Genomic DNA, 16549 nt, shown 5'->3' with positions numbered 1-16549 from the left:
TGTATATGTAAAACCTTTGCGTCAAGGATGGGCTACCCGCAGACTATTCTAGAAGTCTGGCAAGTGGCAGACCTGAGACATTTCTCTCCTTGCTCCACCTATGCTTTTTCTTCATCCTCCTTCCTTCTTTTTTTGTTTTTACTAGCTTGACGAAAGCTTCTGACGACTTTAAAGTCCAGGTTTAAATTCCTGCTACAGCTATGAAGTTCTCCGGATGATGCTGGTTTAGTAGGATGAAATATGTTGAAATTCATATCGCCTTGAAGCCCATGGAGAAAGTAGAAAGCCATAAATCACCAGGTAAAGATAATTGTGCTGATGACTGCATCCTCCCCATGAGATGGGGCTGATAACAAACGTGAAGCTGTGAAAACTAGCTATCTGCTTGATTTTTTGTTAGTGGTTTAATAAAGGTATCGCCTACCCTTACATTTGTATTGAATATTTGAGATTATATCCAGTATCCGAATGTTATTCTAGGGATTAAAATAGCTCAGTGTTAATCTGGTCCCATCCAGGGAGGAAAACCATTTAAGGATTTTATAAACCCAGGGACCCCTCTACTGAATGTTTCCCGCATCATCGATAGATAGAAAGAATGCATGATTATCTTGTGTTTGGGCTCCTGCTTTAACTAACTGAACTGTTGTAAAGGCGGAACTTTATACCAAAAACCTAGATTTTCGGGGGTGGGGGGGAAGCTAAATATTGGCGGACCGATCCTCCATTGGTCCGTTGCTTCTTCGTTCCTTCGGCCGGCGCTTGCTTCCTATTGGCCGCTTCCCTAATAGCTCCGCCTAAGAGGGAAAAGGTCTGATTTGATTGGACCAGCGGGGAGGGGGCGATAGGAAAGAGAGAGAAAAAAGGAAACGGTGCCCTCGCTTCCGGGTGCGTGGTCATGGTGACCGTGGTTGCCAGGTAGTTCTTGGGCTGTGTGGGGCGGCATGGCGGGGGTGGGGGCGGGGAAGGGTCGAGTAGGGGTCCGTGCCTCGGTTCTGTCACGCCCGCTGGGCCAGGGAAAAAGAGGGAGGGAGGGCAAAGGCTGGCCCCGGGAGTTCAGGGGCAGTGGAGGTCTAGTGGTTAGAGCCAGTCCTTGGGTCTGGGGTTCAGATTCCCCCCTTATCTACCCTGCCTCGTCGGGTTGTTGTACGAAATAAGGCAGCAGCAGCAGCAGAGAAGCAGCCCAGACAGCTGCCCTGAACTAGTTATACCTGTATTCCCCCTTATTTCTCACTCACTCCCCAAAATTGTCAAATGCTTGTGTTCCTCAATGGGAGCAAAGGTGGGGTGTGAATAAATTAAGGACGTGGATAAATAAGCTTTCTAGAGGAATGCAAATGCAGGAGCAGGCGACACCCTTCTTAGATTGCTTTTAAAAAATCAGGTATACAACAGAAGGGGGGGCTTACAATGCCTTGCCTTCCTTCTCAGGCTGTGGCCCAAGTTTTTGTGTTCAGAAAATTATTATATGACTTTGTATTAGAGTCCCAAAGGTTCGTGGCCGTTGCTTGGGGCCTTAGTGAGCTTTCTGAGGTGGATACAGAAGTGGTCTGCAAAAGGGTTGTTGGAGGGATGGGGGGTATGATTTCAGACACCTCAGCCAGCAGTTGGGAAGAGTAGGATAAAAATGAATGGAAAAGGGAAAGCAGGTTATATAAGGTGAAGTTAGTTGGGTGAGGAGGTTCCTGTGGGTTCTGGGTGCCCTGATTATAGGTTGATACCCAGGAAGTGGCTAGTCAGCTCACCATCCCAGCCTGTAACACAGAGTGGGGGGGAAAAGACAGCCTTTTACCAAATATAGAAGGGCAAGGAGTTGGTAAAAAATGTCTGGGGACAGGAAATGCCTGGGATCTTTGTGGGGAGGGGGCTGTGACCCTATTTAAGGAGAAGTTGGGGAGGATGATTTCTGGGGAAGAGGTGTGGTTTCCATATCACCTGCCCGTGTTATATATGAGCTATTCCAGCAGCCACTGGCCTGTTTTCCAATGATTCTTTCCCACTGTGACGGTGTCGTTCTAGACCTTTCAGCTCTGAAGTCAGACTTTTCGGTGGGGTTTAGTTCCATGTAAATGGGTATGCGATTGCAACGGTCTAGTAGTTGTACATACACAGAGATGCACAGACACAAAATTAGGTTTATTGTTAATAATAGAGGATTTTCCTGGTTCTATTGTAATCATGTTTATTCAAAGATATCCTGGAAGGTACCAGGTTCCCCCACCACTGCCCTACTCAACTTAGTAGGCTTTAAATTTCTAGAAAATATGCTTCCTCTCATCATTTTTTAGCCTGCTCTTAACTATGTTGACCAGAAATCTCTTGAGGTTCAACAGAGCTGGCTCCCAAACTGTAACATGTATAGGACTATAAAGTTAAAGAACCCTTTTCTACATAAATATCTCTTGATTCTGAAATTGGATGCCAAGTCATATAGGTTATGCTTATTTAATGAAACCGGCTATGCGGCCTCAAACTTGTTTTTACATTGCTTTAATTGGGATGTTACGTCTCCTGAAGGCGTGGGTTAGACATCTATGGGGGGGAAATGAGTTTATGAATGATCCAGTTTGGGAATTCTCTGAAGGTTTATCCATTGTCTGTTTTTCCTGTTTTACAAGTAGGTGCTTGTTATGTCTTGACACACTGAATCATCCGCTGCGTAACGCATGTTATATAACATGTTGGTGAAAAGTGGCACAGTTCTGCAGGTGCTTGAAAGGGTGTTTGGGAAATAAACGATGGGTTTTATTGGCCATTTAAGCTCAGACAATGGAGGATGAAGAGTTAGTCAAGAACACTTTCTCCAAATGTATTACTGTGGAGAACTAGCAGCATGGAAGATGAGCAGGTGGCTTACCTGTCACTGTCACAAAAATTCAGTTAGTTAAGAGAGGAATACTGTAGTTAAGAAAGAATGTGCAAGGACTTCTCTGTAGCAGAGTAACTGAGAGTGTTCAGCCTGGAGAAAATAGGACGGACATTTTAACTCTCCTGATATACCTGAAGGTTCTTGCTTGCAAGGGGACAACGATTTTGTTCTTTGCATGCTGAAAAATCTAGGTCTCATGACTTTAAATTACAGTGGGGTAGGTTTAGAAAGAGCATTAGGAGATATGCCTTGATGATACGACCAGCTGTATGGTTGAACCAGAGATTTTGATTAGGCTCTCCTTCAGTGGGGAGCCTCAGGCAGAGGCTGGGCAAATGTTGGATGTGCTGTAGTTCTAAATTTCCTGTATTGGTCAGGGTTGGGCTAATTAAGTCTACCAGGATGCTGTAGCTGCAGCTCTGTGGTTCTAATTCCAGTACCATGTTGTTTGCCTTGAGTGGCTTCTTCCACTCCAACCACAGGTCTTTGCAGGGAAGGATGGAGGGACAGGCGTCAGAACAGAACCTGACCAACAGGTCAAGCGTAGAGCTAAATTTAGCCTACCGAGCAAGAGCAGAACGTCCATCTGGAAGATGGTAGCTGCAGCAGTTTTGAAGCTTTAAGCACCTATTAGTACAGTCCAACTCTGCACAGATTAATGGGAGTTCTGCCAGTGATGGCCACAAACGGGAACTGAGCAATGTGTAGTGATGTCAAAGACGATGGGAAGGATTTTTTTTCTAAGAAAAAGTGCTATGTTCTTATGCAGTGCAATCCAAGTTCACCCCGAGATTGAGTATGTGGTTTAGTTTGTATATCATGTGCCTGTAAATAAATGTTTACCTGATGGCCAACGAGTAATAAGAACTGCCTCAAAAGCCTTCGAAAAGGACTCCTGTTCATCGAGGGGGGGGGGTTTCTGCTACGGGTCATGCAAAGCTAAATTTGGATGCACAGACAGGCAAGCTTGTAAAAAGGGTTTGTGGAATTGAGATTTGTTAGTACTGTACCTTTACGAAAATGTTGTTGTATTCAGCAAGAGGACTCAGGTTACAGCGGTAGAGCACAGGTAGAGCTGAGCACCTGGCATCTCTGGGCAGGGTGGTTTAAAATCAGTGATTTAAAAAAAAATTGAAGAAACTGGATTTTAAAAATGTAAATTGGATTTTAAAAATTTAAATCAGATTTATTTTAGTCAAATACTTTTAGAGAAAAAACCTATTTAAGATACATTATAGTTCAAAGGTTATTCAGCATAAAATAGATTTTAGTTATGTAGCATGAAGTGGTATATTCATGCAGTGTTCACATTTTTGGTAAATTAATTCAATTCCATGGTAAATCAATTCCATGAATCCAAGTTATCCAAGCTGAGAGAACATGCACTTTTTCACAGCAAAAATGCTATAAAATCAACCAATTCAGGAAAAGACTGTATTCCCATTGCTGTTCTACAAATTATGTACGAACAGTGAACACAATGATGTTTAAGCAAATACAAGAATGTGTATGCTATATAATGTTATTGTTTTAGCTAAATAAAACAATTTAAGTAGTTCTCCAAATATGTGTGATAAACCTATTAAACTAAAATCTGCTCTGATGTAGCTGATTTCCTCATCTGACAAGTTATTAATCTAAGTATGAAATCTTCATCTGGTTGAGAATGTTAAAGATTATAAACTACCAGCCAGAATGAGCCTTTACATTTAAAAAAATCATGATTAAATCAAGTATTACTGACTAGTGATTTAAATCGTGATTTAAATCAAATCCACCCTGTCTCTGGGTAAAGAGGATCTCAGGGGGTCCATGCAGGAAGACGCTGTGAACAAGAGCTGCTGAATGAGTAAACAGTCCTGGGAACAGATGGACAAACAGCCCAACTTGTTCCGGGACTGTTTTATCTGTTCGCTGCAGCTGGGGCAGGACAGGAGGTACACGTGGCGTAAGAACAAGTGGCCAGCGCTCACCTGCTAGCAACCCACTCTGCTTCTGGGCTTTCAGCTAATGGCATTTCCTTCATCCCAGCACAGTTCTGCCTTGGACAGGCACAGCCTAGGCAGAGGGGCACACAGGCAGAAAGGCAGGCCTCGGGATTCCCCCTCCCAGTTCTCCCCTCATTCTGTTGGAATGCTACAGAGTGTTCCCAAGGCTTGGAGGCCAGCCTTCCCTGCTTGTGCCGCTGTCGGACTGAACGTGGCAGCTTAGCAGCTGGTTGTCTCCCGCTTCAAATGGCCCAGCCCCTCGGTCTACCCATCGGAGACTGACACCAGCGTGCCACATGCTGCGGCAAAGGGAGTTCTTTTCAGAAAGGTATGATCTTGCACAAGCTTCACGCTGCGGGAGTGGGGTGGTGGTGACCTGACAAGGCCTTGCGCTATTTTTACACAAATGGAGAAAGGCGAGTGGGTTTGGGCTTCTGGTATTTCTTTCTCTTTTTTTTCTGATGGTGCCTCTAAACTCTCCGATATCTGCCTCTCTCTGCTTCCATTTTTCTTAAAAAAATACGATTGCTTTTGGATGTCTCAGTATCAACAATACTATATCTGATTGTTCCAAAATGGAGAACAGAGGGGCATAAACCTTGAACATCTGATTGTAGCTGGGGCTGCTTTAGATATAAATTCAGTGCATTCCGTTCAGCTTCACTACCTTAGAAGATCAGCGTAAACAGGTTGGAATTAGCAGAATAAGTGTTGCCCCCCCCCTTTTCATTTATTTATTAACTGTTACTGTTCCTTTTGTAAAAGGAATTGCCTTTAGCCTTATACCTCTATCTCAGTACCTTAGGAAGAAAAGGCATACAATTCACACGTGCGGACATGAGCTGACTTAGATGCATGTAAAGCAAGACGGAGGTGTGTTCCATGAATAGTCCCGGCCATATTCAGCCACGTAATTAGCCAGTTTAAAATGTCAGGAAGACAAGTGCAGTGGTAAGATATAGTATCTTGCCCATTCAAATCTGTGTTCTGTGCTGCTCCCAAACCACCATGTAAGCAAAGAGGCAGTTTTGAGGGCGTTGAATGACAATCATTTTCTCTGCTCTCTCACCACCACATACAAATAATTTAGGGCTTGGGCAACTTTAAAACACACAGCAAAGGCTTGTGTCAGTGTCACTGGTCCAGTGCTTAGGAGCCTAAGTCATGAGTTGATGCCACCTCCATTGCAAGAGTGAACACCAATATCTCACTGTGGGACAGAGTTCTGTCCTAGGTCTGTATCTAGGCATTAATCATAATATATAGCTATCGCGCATCCTGTACATTTTTACTGGATAAGCTCTGAACACTCGCGTTCTCTTGCAGTGCTTTCTAATCTTGGGTCCCCAGGTGTTTTTGAACTGCAACTCCCGGAGATCCTGAGCAGAACCGTCAGTGGTGAAGACTTCTGGGAGGTTCAGTCCAAGAACATCTTGGGACCCAATCTTGGGACCCATTGCTCTAGAACTGTTACAATGGTTTTTATCAGATAGGCCAGTATGGACAATCTCCATATTGCAAATGATGAAACCCCAGGCTCCTCGCTAGCGTGAAGGTACCCAGAGCAAGCTGCTGTAAGAGACCCACTCTTCCGAGACACGGGGCTCCTGTCACCTTGACTTTCAGTATGCTTTTCACTGTTTGCAAGTACGTAGCCAGAATTTGTGCCTTGGTCTCCCTTCTCTTTGAACCACTTTTTTTGCTGTGTTGAAATCCTTTTTGATGAGCTGCCAATCCCATCATCCCTTACCATCAGTCAGAGGTTGATGGGAACTGAAGTGCAATTATAATGGGAGGGGCAGAGGTTCCTCTGGCCAGGGCTGAAGGACATCGGTACCAGGGCCTGAAAGATAAAAGCATTTAGAGGCCCCTGGCGTCTTGGGAATGCGGAACATGTTCTCGAAATCAATGGGCTTTAAAAGTGCTTCATTTTGGAAGGTACCAATACTTGGCCTTTCCTTGGTGCCTGGTAATTAATCAATCAAACCCTATTTTCTCGTTTGCTCTCCGCTGTTGCAAGCAACTGATTTGATTTCCTCGCATAAACCAGAAATGCAAAAAAACTGAGCATGGTTCATTTGCCAAGCCGTCTGAGTAATTCAGTGTTCAACACGGTGTGAAATGGAAGTAGTTTGTTTTATGCATGGCGGTATCAGAAAAGTCCCACGGCCTGCAACAAACAACGTTTAAGGTTTTCCTCCTGTGTTCTGAGTTTCTGTTGCTGATTGACCGCTCTCCCCATAGAGAACGTAAGTGTCTAAACCGGCGGAATGGAATTCCTTAACCTGGCACCATGTATAGGTGGGCCAAACCTTTCTCCAGAGTCAAGTGTCCCAGAGTATGGTAAGGTGCTCTCTCTGACCGTGGATCCAGAGACTTGTCTCACCAGCACACGGCTGTTCTCAAGGTGGTTTGCCGCTCTCTCCATTCCCCACCCCGTCTTACCTGTCATATGTGGCTGGCCTCTGCTTTGATCGGAGTTTGTCTCATATTTGCGATACCCTTAAATACGCACAAGTTGATATTCGGGTGAAACGGAGTTTACTATTCACAGTTAAATCTGATTTTGGGATTGTTCTGTCTTGACCTCTGCTCCCTTAATAGCAAACTCGGGGACTTTATAGTGTCAGAACAAGAGGCAGAGTGGGAGGAGTAAGAGAGGGGGAAATGGCATGTCCAAAGGGTCATCAGAGTGGCCCCCAACGTGTTTTTGTGCAAGGAATGGAAGAGGATAATATTCCTCTGCCAAAGACAATCCCAGCCAACACAGATTAAGTCTGTTGAGCCAAGACCTGCTGGACAGCTGAATGGTTTAGGTCTCTGGCTGACTGCGGAGCCAGAGGCGGAGAGTTTGATCCCCCCACTGAACTCCCAGGATCCATAATATCCCTCCCAGCTCTGCAGTTCTAAGATGCTGAAAAAGGAACCAGCAAGCAAGCCAAGTGGTTAGGTTCCTTCCCTCTTATGGTGGGGAGGGGCCACAGGGAATGCTGGAGCAGCAGGTGACCTCCCCAGGCTTTCAGTTGCCATCCCCATCCCGGTTTTCTTCAGCCCCCCCCCCAAGTTAGTTGGCGACCCTCCTGACATGATCATTTGGCTTTTATGTAGAGCCTCCAAGCACACCTCATGTGATGTATAGTTAGCCCTTAGAGGCTTTTTCCTCCTTTTGTTTCCTGTAGCGCTTGGGTGATTCTGCTGTTTTTCAAAGAGCAGCTGTCCTATGTGGGACCTGTGCCTGCTGTTTCAGTGTCGGCTATTCGGAAGATGGTAGGCCAGGGACGAGCAACTGTGGCCTTTGACCTCAGTTGCCCCTCTGGATACACATTTGTGATAAGAGGCCCCACCCTCTGGCGAACCTTTATACACCAAAATAACCTTGCGTCCTGATGATCTGGGAGAAGGAGATCATGAGGATGCACCATCCTTTTAGATGTCAACACTTAGAACAAACCCGAAGCTTGAGGTTGCTGTAGAAGTGGTGGCGGAGAGCTCTCGAAGTGTGTGTGGACTTTGTGGCTGGTCAGTGACACCACCGGGAACTCAAGCAGGGCCATCCCACGGGCTGCGTTGTGTGACTCCGTACCGGCCATTGTCCTGTGGCCCTTACACTGGCTTGGTCAGGGAGTGAGGCCTATTCTTTTCGAACCAGCTCACCTTCTCCAGGATCTCAGACCGAGCAAAATCTCCTGGAGTGGAGATTTTCTGACACGTCAGCGTGTGCAAAGCAAAAGCCGCACCGCGGAGTCTTGGTTTCTGCAAGATAGGAGCATGATACAGCAGGTTAGACCGATAGCTCAGTGTACCATGCTCTTCGTCATCTCCCCCAGAGCTGTGATCATAACACAGGTGCTGACTTGCACCCTTGGAGGCAGGCAATTCGACGCTTTGGGAACCTTCACTTCTTTTCTCTCCATACCTACACCCTCTCTAAACAAGCACACACATACACAAGCCTGTAGACCTGAACATGTTTGAGCAAGGCATTCTGAAATTTCAGAAGCCAGGGAGGATCAAGATGATGGCTTACAGGAGCAAGAGTTCTCTCCGCTCCTCTTGTGTAAGTGGGATCCAGGGCAAAATAAGCCTACTTGCACAAGGAAGCATTGACTGATTTACACACCTTGCAGAGTCAGTGGCATTTCTTGGCTGTTATATGGAGCTTCCCTCTCCTTCTAAAACATTGCTGCATTTTTCTCCATGCTTGGGGGGCTAGGAATAAGAAATGCAGGTTGAAATATATGTGGGTACTTGGGCCCTGTCCTTTTGCCTTGGGTGCTGCTCGAAACATGAATGCGGCCTCCCAAGATATTCTCTGAAACTGAATTCAGACCTGAGGCTCAAAAAGGTCTCTCCTCTTGACTTACAGTAAAATATAAGCAAACTGCCAGCTCGGTATATTAGCCAAAGAACAACTTAAAACAACACAGAAAACAACAGATCCTCAGTTTAAAAAGAGAGAGTGAGTTTTCTCTTGGTCTTCAAATGCAAACTCCACATAATTATGTTTTAAGAAGGACTTCCAAAGCCTCAAGGGACATGGTGGCACTGCGGGTTAAACCGCAGAAGCCTCTGTGCTGCAAGGTCAGAAGACCAGCCGTCGTAAGATCAAACCCACACGACGGAGTGAGCTCCCGTCGCTTGTCCCAGCTCCTGCCAACCTAGCAGTTCAAAAGCATGTAAAAATGCGAGTAGATAAATAGGTACCACCTCGGTGGGAAGGTAACGGCATTCCGTGTCTAGTTGCGCTGGCCACGTGATCACAGAAACTCTACAAACACTGGCTCTGTGGCTTGGAAACGGGGATGAGCACCACCCCCTGGAGTCAGACACGACTGGACTAAATGTCAAGGGGAACCTTCACCTTCCAAAGCCTGGGTGCCAGCACAGAGAAGGCAACGTTCCCCACCTCCAGTCACTGCCTTTTCACTCCAGAGCCTTGACCTAAGATCTTAACAACCAGGCATGTTTGTAAGGGGGGGCCTTGCACCAAAATCTATCAGAGATAATGACCCACCCAATAGTCACGTGTACCCGTCTGTCCCTGTAACTCCGTTTTGTTATTTTTGGCACGCCGACAGCACATGAGGTGGGGTTAGAATCTGTTTACTGGGTGCCCCCGAGCAATCCTGGTTTCGCCTGATCTAATGCATGGCTCTGCATCTGAATATTGGCTTCCCTAATAGAACGGTTGGGTTCCTTGTGGCCGTAATCGTTTTTCTGCTTGAAGAGCTTGTGATTGAAGGAGTGGGGGGATGGCAGCAAAAGAGACCGAAAGGCCATTTGGCCAGCTGTCTCCTTGACCCTCATTTATTAATGGTGCGGAACGTTGCAAAATAACATGTCTCAAGAAAACTAAACTGGGTTGGTTCTGTTGCATGTGAAAAGCGATGAAGTAGGAGATTTGCGGCTGCCCACCTAACCTATCCCTGCCCTGTCCGTTTCTTGTAAATCTAGGAGGCACGGCCATAAGGGAAAACTTATGGATATCACCTCTACTGTTGCTCTTCCGTTGCTCTTTGGCAGCCTGGGGGTCTTTGGCCTCTTCCGGTTACTCCGGCGGATGCGGGCGAAAGCCTACATCAAGGATGCCGTGGTGGTGATCACGGGAGCAACCTCTGGACTTGGAAAAGGTGGGTTCAGAGAAACCTCGCATTGCAGAGGGGAGGGATGGTGTCCCTGGAACTGGGCGGTCAGGGCAAAAATGTTCATCTATCTCCCTTTGTGGTGGGGGGAATCCTCATTTTGTTCTTGGGATCAGACCCAAAGTAATCCTTTCAGTCTCGGTGACTTGTCTTTCCAACCATAACCCATTGGATCTAGACGTTTCGTGGCTTGAGACACAGACGCTAAATTCATGCCATCTCTTTTCTCTCCGTGCTATTTATTCCCGGTGACACACCTGCTTGAGCACGGCAGCCCAGCCTTTAAGGCCCACAAAGCGTTCTTTGGTTACCAGAGAGAGAGAGAAGGGGTTGATGTGCGATCTACCAATCCTGTGGGTGTGGAGTAACACAACGTGTCCTGGTAGGAAAAAACGCGAACCACAGAGTATATCATAGAGGGGGAAAAAATACTTGCCCATCTTTTTAAAAAGCTTTCCTTGAAAGTAAGGACGACAAAGTTGTTTTCTGCCTACAAAACATGGAAAGCTGGCCAGGGGAAAGGAAACATTTCTTAATGTGGAAATTAAAACCAAGTCTCAGAAGCTTCTCTGCCAAGTTTGAAGAAACTGTAGAAGACTTTCTTGGTGGCTGTTCCCAGGCTGAACTCACCCACCCACCCACTGTCTTCTTCCACGAGCAGGCAAATATGGTTTTTATTCAGACAACGCTTTGGGCTTTTAGACCAGCCGTTCTCAACCTTTTTTTGGTCGCAACCATAAACACAGTATGAAAGAAATGTAGGCTGAATCAGGACCATATCCATTGCATAAAGAACCTTACAGGGTGGTATTTGAAGAATTGTTTCCAGCCTGTGGCCCCCTTCAAATGGGCCTGGCCCCCCTGCTCTGTTGAGAATGGCTGTTTTAGAGGGCTAGCAGAAAGAGATGTTATTTCTTTATTTCTCTTTTATTGCTGTTTTCAACCAATTTGCATTTTTGTTTGAGTTCCATCTTTTACAGTGTGTCTTTTATTCTAGCGTTAGCCTCCTTGCAGGTTGTGTATGTCGTAAATAAACGAAACAGACTCCACAGCCTGAATCCAGTTGGTAATCCTTGCTACAGCAGACCGATGGATTCAGCAGGATTTATGTAAACATCGATTCACTGCCTGATCATTGATTCAGCCGGTCTGTTATAGTTGGGACAAAGAGCTGGATTTAGGCATTACACAAATGGTGCAGATCCTCTTCAAAAACCAATGCTGCTCTATCTACAAAGGGACAGAGAGACCAGGTTTCTTTCAATAGGGTGTGTTCTCATTCTGTCTTTCTCTTTCCTGCTTATTTCCCACCAAGAATGCGCCAAAGCTTTCCATGCAGCCGGGTCAAAACTGGTGCTGTGTGGCAGGAACAGAGAGAGGCTGCAGGATCTTCTAGAAGAGCTCTCCACCACCACTGGCCACGTCCAAAACGTAAGCCACTCTTGTCTTGTCCCTCAGCCGCCGCCGTTTCCAGGAGGGGATGTTGTTGCTGCTGCTGCTGCCTGGGGTCAAGAGGGAGAGGCAGGCCTTTGGGGCAAAAGTGGGGAGGGGGCCAATGGAGGGCATCTTCTCTAAGACCACCCAGTCCCTCATCCTGAAACTAGTCATCTTTAAGGCCACAGAAAGCCAGCAGCCCGTTCTACTGCTCATGTATTTTAACTATTTTGAAAGATGAACAGCTGGAGGAACTCAATGGTTTTGATCTCTGGCTGCAGAGGCAGAGGTTGAAAGTTCGATTCCCCTACTGGGCATCCTCGAGAAGGGCCGGACCCAATGATCCAGAGGGTCTCTTCCAGCTCTGCCATTCTAAGATTAAAATTATATTATTATCTCACATTGGGATGCAGACAGCATTGTAGTATAAAATGATTTAGAACCATGTCCATTGCCTCAAGACGCCACAACCTGGTCAGTCTGTAATCCCTAGGCTAAAGCTTTAGCCCAGCACTTATGCTGGCATCAGTCTTTCTGAAACAGTGTTCCAAAAGTCAATTATGCATTGGAGACGTGTGCCGAATCTGCTGCCTATCAATTCTGTGCTGCGTCTCTGCGTTCTAGCATGATTGGAGAAGAGTCTGGAATTCTTACGTTGCTAGACTGTCTCCCCCATTAGCTGGGGGATCATAAGAGTTGTGTAGTCCTGCATGCTGTTGGGAGGAGGAAGCAAAACAACTTTTTCTCTGCTGCATGCCTGATCCTCATAACCTTCTTGCCCAGAGTGGGATGTGAGTAGTTCCCCCATTTTATCTTGTTGAGAATCCCTTTAAGAGGGGATTGCCTGGGAGTCATATAAAAACATATAAGGGCCCTCAACTCTGAACATCAGGATTCTTAGTTTCTACACAGCTCTCTGTTAAGGTTTATGAAATACAGAAGAGGATCAAAAACAGAAATCAGTATACTGTATCCACAGATTCACTTACCCACTGTCTGAAAATATTAAATAAAAATATCCATGGTGTATTTACCAGAACTTACCATTAGAGGGAGCAAGAGACCGTACTATGTATAGTGTTCCCGATTTCCAGATTTTTTTTTTGACATCTGCAGGGAGGGAGGCTTGGAACCGGTACCGCACAGATACCACAGTCCTACTGTACAGGGGGGGACAAGGACTGCAAGCTTAAGTCTGTGGCTGAACCATCAGATACAACTAATGACTGTTCTTCCACCTCTTCTGCCTTAACAGCCCCATAAGCATCACACAGTCATCTTTGATCTCTCAGACATCAAAGCGGTGGTCCGTGGTGCTGAAGAGATTTTGAAGTGTGTGGCCCATGTGGACGTCTTGATCAACAACGCTGGGATCAGTTACCGGGGAACCATTGTGGACACGGCCGTGGAGGTGGATCGGAAAGTAATGGAAACCAACTACTTTGGCCCAGTGGCTTTGACCAAAGGTAAAACGTTTTAATACATCTTATTTTGTTCAGTTTTGACACTAGCGAATGCAGCTGGAGCACACAACTCCTCACTGGTAGCTGCACCTCATCATCTGCTAGATACAGCACAGAACTTGTACATAAAAGATCTTATACTACATTCAGCTCTCGCAGGATCAAAGCACTGGGGCTTCCCAATTAATAGGGATACTGATGTCCATCTGCCACCCCCTTTAGACCTCCCTGCTCCTTGTGAGCTTAGCTGAAGACCTCCTAGTAATGACTTCCATCTTTGCAAAGGGCAGCCTGGACTCCCTTAAGGTGGGGAGAGGAAGGGGGTGGGGGATCGGCTTTGGGGGCGGGAGGCTGCCTGTCGGCCAGCTGATCAGCGGGCGGGTAGGCAGAATGGGAAAGCTGTAGGAAGATAGGGAAGACTAGCCTTCCCTCTCTTCATATGGAGGACGAATAAAAATGGGGTAATATTCTTCCCTTCACGTTTGTTAGGGTCTCGGGAATCCACGAATATGGACAAATATTTAACGGATCAGCAATTTCTGACACATATTGCCATCCGGTTTTTTTAATTTGTCATGAGTAGACATGGGGACAATGTCTGAATATAGCATTTTCCTCCTCCTCACCTCTCACCCCTTTCTCTCTCTCTCTCTCTCTAGCACTTCTGCCATCCATGATCAAGAGGAGGAAAGGACACCTTGTTGTGATTAGCAGCGTTCAAGGGAAATTTGGCCTGCCTTTCCGGTCTGCATGTAAGTCCTTCCGGCATAAGCTTTAGGAGGTTTTGAGCATCAGCAGTTTCTGCATGCTGTTGGTTCTGAAGCGCCAACATGCAAGAAGCTCCTTCCTGTGCTTTAAACAGATTACTAGCGTTAAGGGCAAGCACGGGGACATCACCTTCTCCCATCATCCGCACAGTTGAGACTTGCACGTCTTCAAGGAACTGTGTGTAGCTTCTGCAGCCAACTTCACAAGCAACCCAATCACTTTTAGAACAGCAGTATTTATTTAAAGTGTTTTATTTAAAGTTTTATTTATTTACACTTTTCTGCCTGCTGTGGCTCCCAAAGGGATGTACAATAATATAATTAAAACATTCTTCCTAAAACAGGTTGAAAACTGTTTTAAAAAAACCACAATTTTAACCACCTCTTCTACAGGCCAAACAAAATAAGTTTTGGCCACCTGCTACAAGTTCAGCAAGCCGGGAGCCAGCCCGACTTACCTTAGGAGAGGACTTCAAAGTCAAAGCCCCCTCTTGGCTACTTCTCAGCAGCGCCTCTTGGTGGACAGGCTAAGCTTCCCTTGATTCCAGAGAATTAGAAATAGAGATGGGCCACGCTAGAGGTTCATGCGACACATACAAACTGGCATGAATTTCCAAACCGAAATTCGTGCCCATCTCTAGTTAGAAGGGAACAAGGTTGAATTGCCATGATCCTTTGCTTGCAAAGCCACCACCGCAAGGGCGTTGCACACTGTGTGTGAGAAAAGACGGCCGTGTCTGGCCAGAGACCTAGAGAGCGGTGACCGAGATTGTGTCCGTGTTGGGTTTTCTAGATGCAGCTTCCAAGCACGCTACCCAAGCTTTTTTTGACTGCCTGCGAGCGGAGGTGGAGCAATATGGGATTGATGTGACCGTCGTGAGCCCCAGCTATATTCAGACGAACCTGTCCCTGAATGCCATCACAGCAGACGGATCCCAGTATGGAGGTGAGGACTGCTTTTGCCCGTGTCATTCAAGTATCTCTGCTGAGACAGAAAAGTTGCCATTGGGGGAGCGGAGGAAGAGAGAGAATTCCCCGGGTTGTTGACACAGGTCCAGAAATAATCATACAGAAGCCAATTCCTCTCTTGGGCTTGTTTCTCATTGCTTCAGGGATGCTTGACAGCCCCTGCGGAACAGCAAAGGCGATTCCTGCCTATCCTTCCCTGAAATCTATGGGCTGAATTTTTTAAAATGAGACAGCCTATTCCAAGATCATGACCCTGGGGGCAAGAGGCAAGTCAGTTGCCTGTTGTGGAGATCAGAAGTGACTTTTCTTGGAACTTCATGCAGGCTGGGGTGTTCTGGGACCCACCTTCCAAAGAAAACAGATTTTTCTATCTATGGCCTGTTACATCCAACTATTATTTGTGGTTCCGAGACATTCATGTGTTTTTTCCTCATTTCAGTGATGGACAAGACGACCAGCAAAGGCAAGGCAGCTGCTGATGTGGCTCAGGCGGTTCTCAACGCGGTGGGAGAAAAGAAGGAGGAGGTGCTGGTGGCTGGCATTGTCCCTTCCCTGGCGGTCTACCTCCGAGCGCTGTGGCCCAAGTTGTTTTTCACCTTGATGGCATCTAGAGCCCGAAAGGAGACGAAAGCCAAGGATTCTTAGCCCAACAGGGAATCTGCTCAACCCTCTGTCAAATTTCTGACTGCAAGACCGAGCTGTCAAGGGTCCATGAGAGGCATGAACATGGTGTGCCTTGTATATCCCTTTTTTCGTGAACAGTTGAATCCAAGCTTGTACAGCATGCCATCTTGAAGAACGTGACAGAAGAAAGATTTTATCTCTTGAGAGGAAAAGATCTTGACCAGAGGGCAGTTTGCACATTGAAATAAACAACGGCTGCCCTCATAGCTCACCTCCCAATCACTTATGTTGGGGCTGATGCAGCGAACAGCTTGCTAGTAAGAGCTTAGTATTCTCAACAGCTTCTTGGCTGTTCGCATTGCCTGCATTTAGCCCTGGCAATGAGGGGAAAGTACAGGATTCCTGCTGTCTCTACCATTGTTTCTCCTGAACAAACAGAACCCTTTGCAGATGGCATGTATCCAGAGAAAGAACATTTTATATTATTATTTTGACTACCCAAATTCCTCAGCCAGTATGGCCAAATGCAGCTTCTCCAAAGCTCTGATCTTTACATTAGAGGGAGGTTCAGGCAAACAGCTGAAATTAAAGCAGTTCATGTTATGTATCTTTGCCCTGTTGCACTTTGTACATTTTTATCCAGTAATTAGAAACCAGGGACCCCCTTCAGGTCACTCCTCACTGTGACTCTCACCCCCTCCTCCACTTCACAGTGCTTGTTCGAACAGCCCGAGGAGCCGTGTGCTCCTCTTTAACTTCAGGGCTTGTCCTGGGAGGGGGGGGGGAAGCATGG

The 16549-nt window shown here is 46.4% G+C and overlaps 1 protein-coding gene across 2 annotated transcripts; it reads left to right on the top strand.

Annotated features, from left to right (window-relative positions):
* The first annotated feature begins 342 nt into the window (after positions 1-342).
* DHRS7B (dehydrogenase/reductase 7B) lies at positions 343-16368 on the top strand. 2 transcript variants are annotated; one of them, XM_020808725.3, is made up of 7 exons: positions 343-918; positions 10312-10487; positions 11815-11930; positions 13189-13399; positions 14056-14148; positions 14957-15109; positions 15572-16368. In XM_020808725.3, the coding sequence occupies exons 1-7, from the start codon at positions 899-901 to the stop codon at positions 15775-15777; spliced, it is 975 nt and encodes a 324-aa protein (XP_020664384.3). In that variant the 5' UTR covers positions 343-898; the 3' UTR covers positions 15778-16368. The 2 variants fall into 2 exon arrangements, with proteins under 2 accessions (XP_020664384.3, XP_020664383.3); XM_020808724.3 differs by lacking the exon at positions 343-918 and adding an exon at positions 967-5185.
* Positions 16369-16549: the final 181 nt, after the last annotated feature.

Source organism: Pogona vitticeps, chromosome 13, assembly GCF_051106095.1.
Source record: "Pogona vitticeps strain Pit_001003342236 chromosome 13, PviZW2.1, whole genome shotgun sequence".
Taxonomy (NCBI): Eukaryota; Metazoa; Chordata; class Lepidosauria; order Squamata; family Agamidae; genus Pogona; species Pogona vitticeps.
The sequence above is the reverse complement of the archived record's forward strand: the minus strand, read 5'-3'. Positions and strand labels throughout refer to the sequence as shown.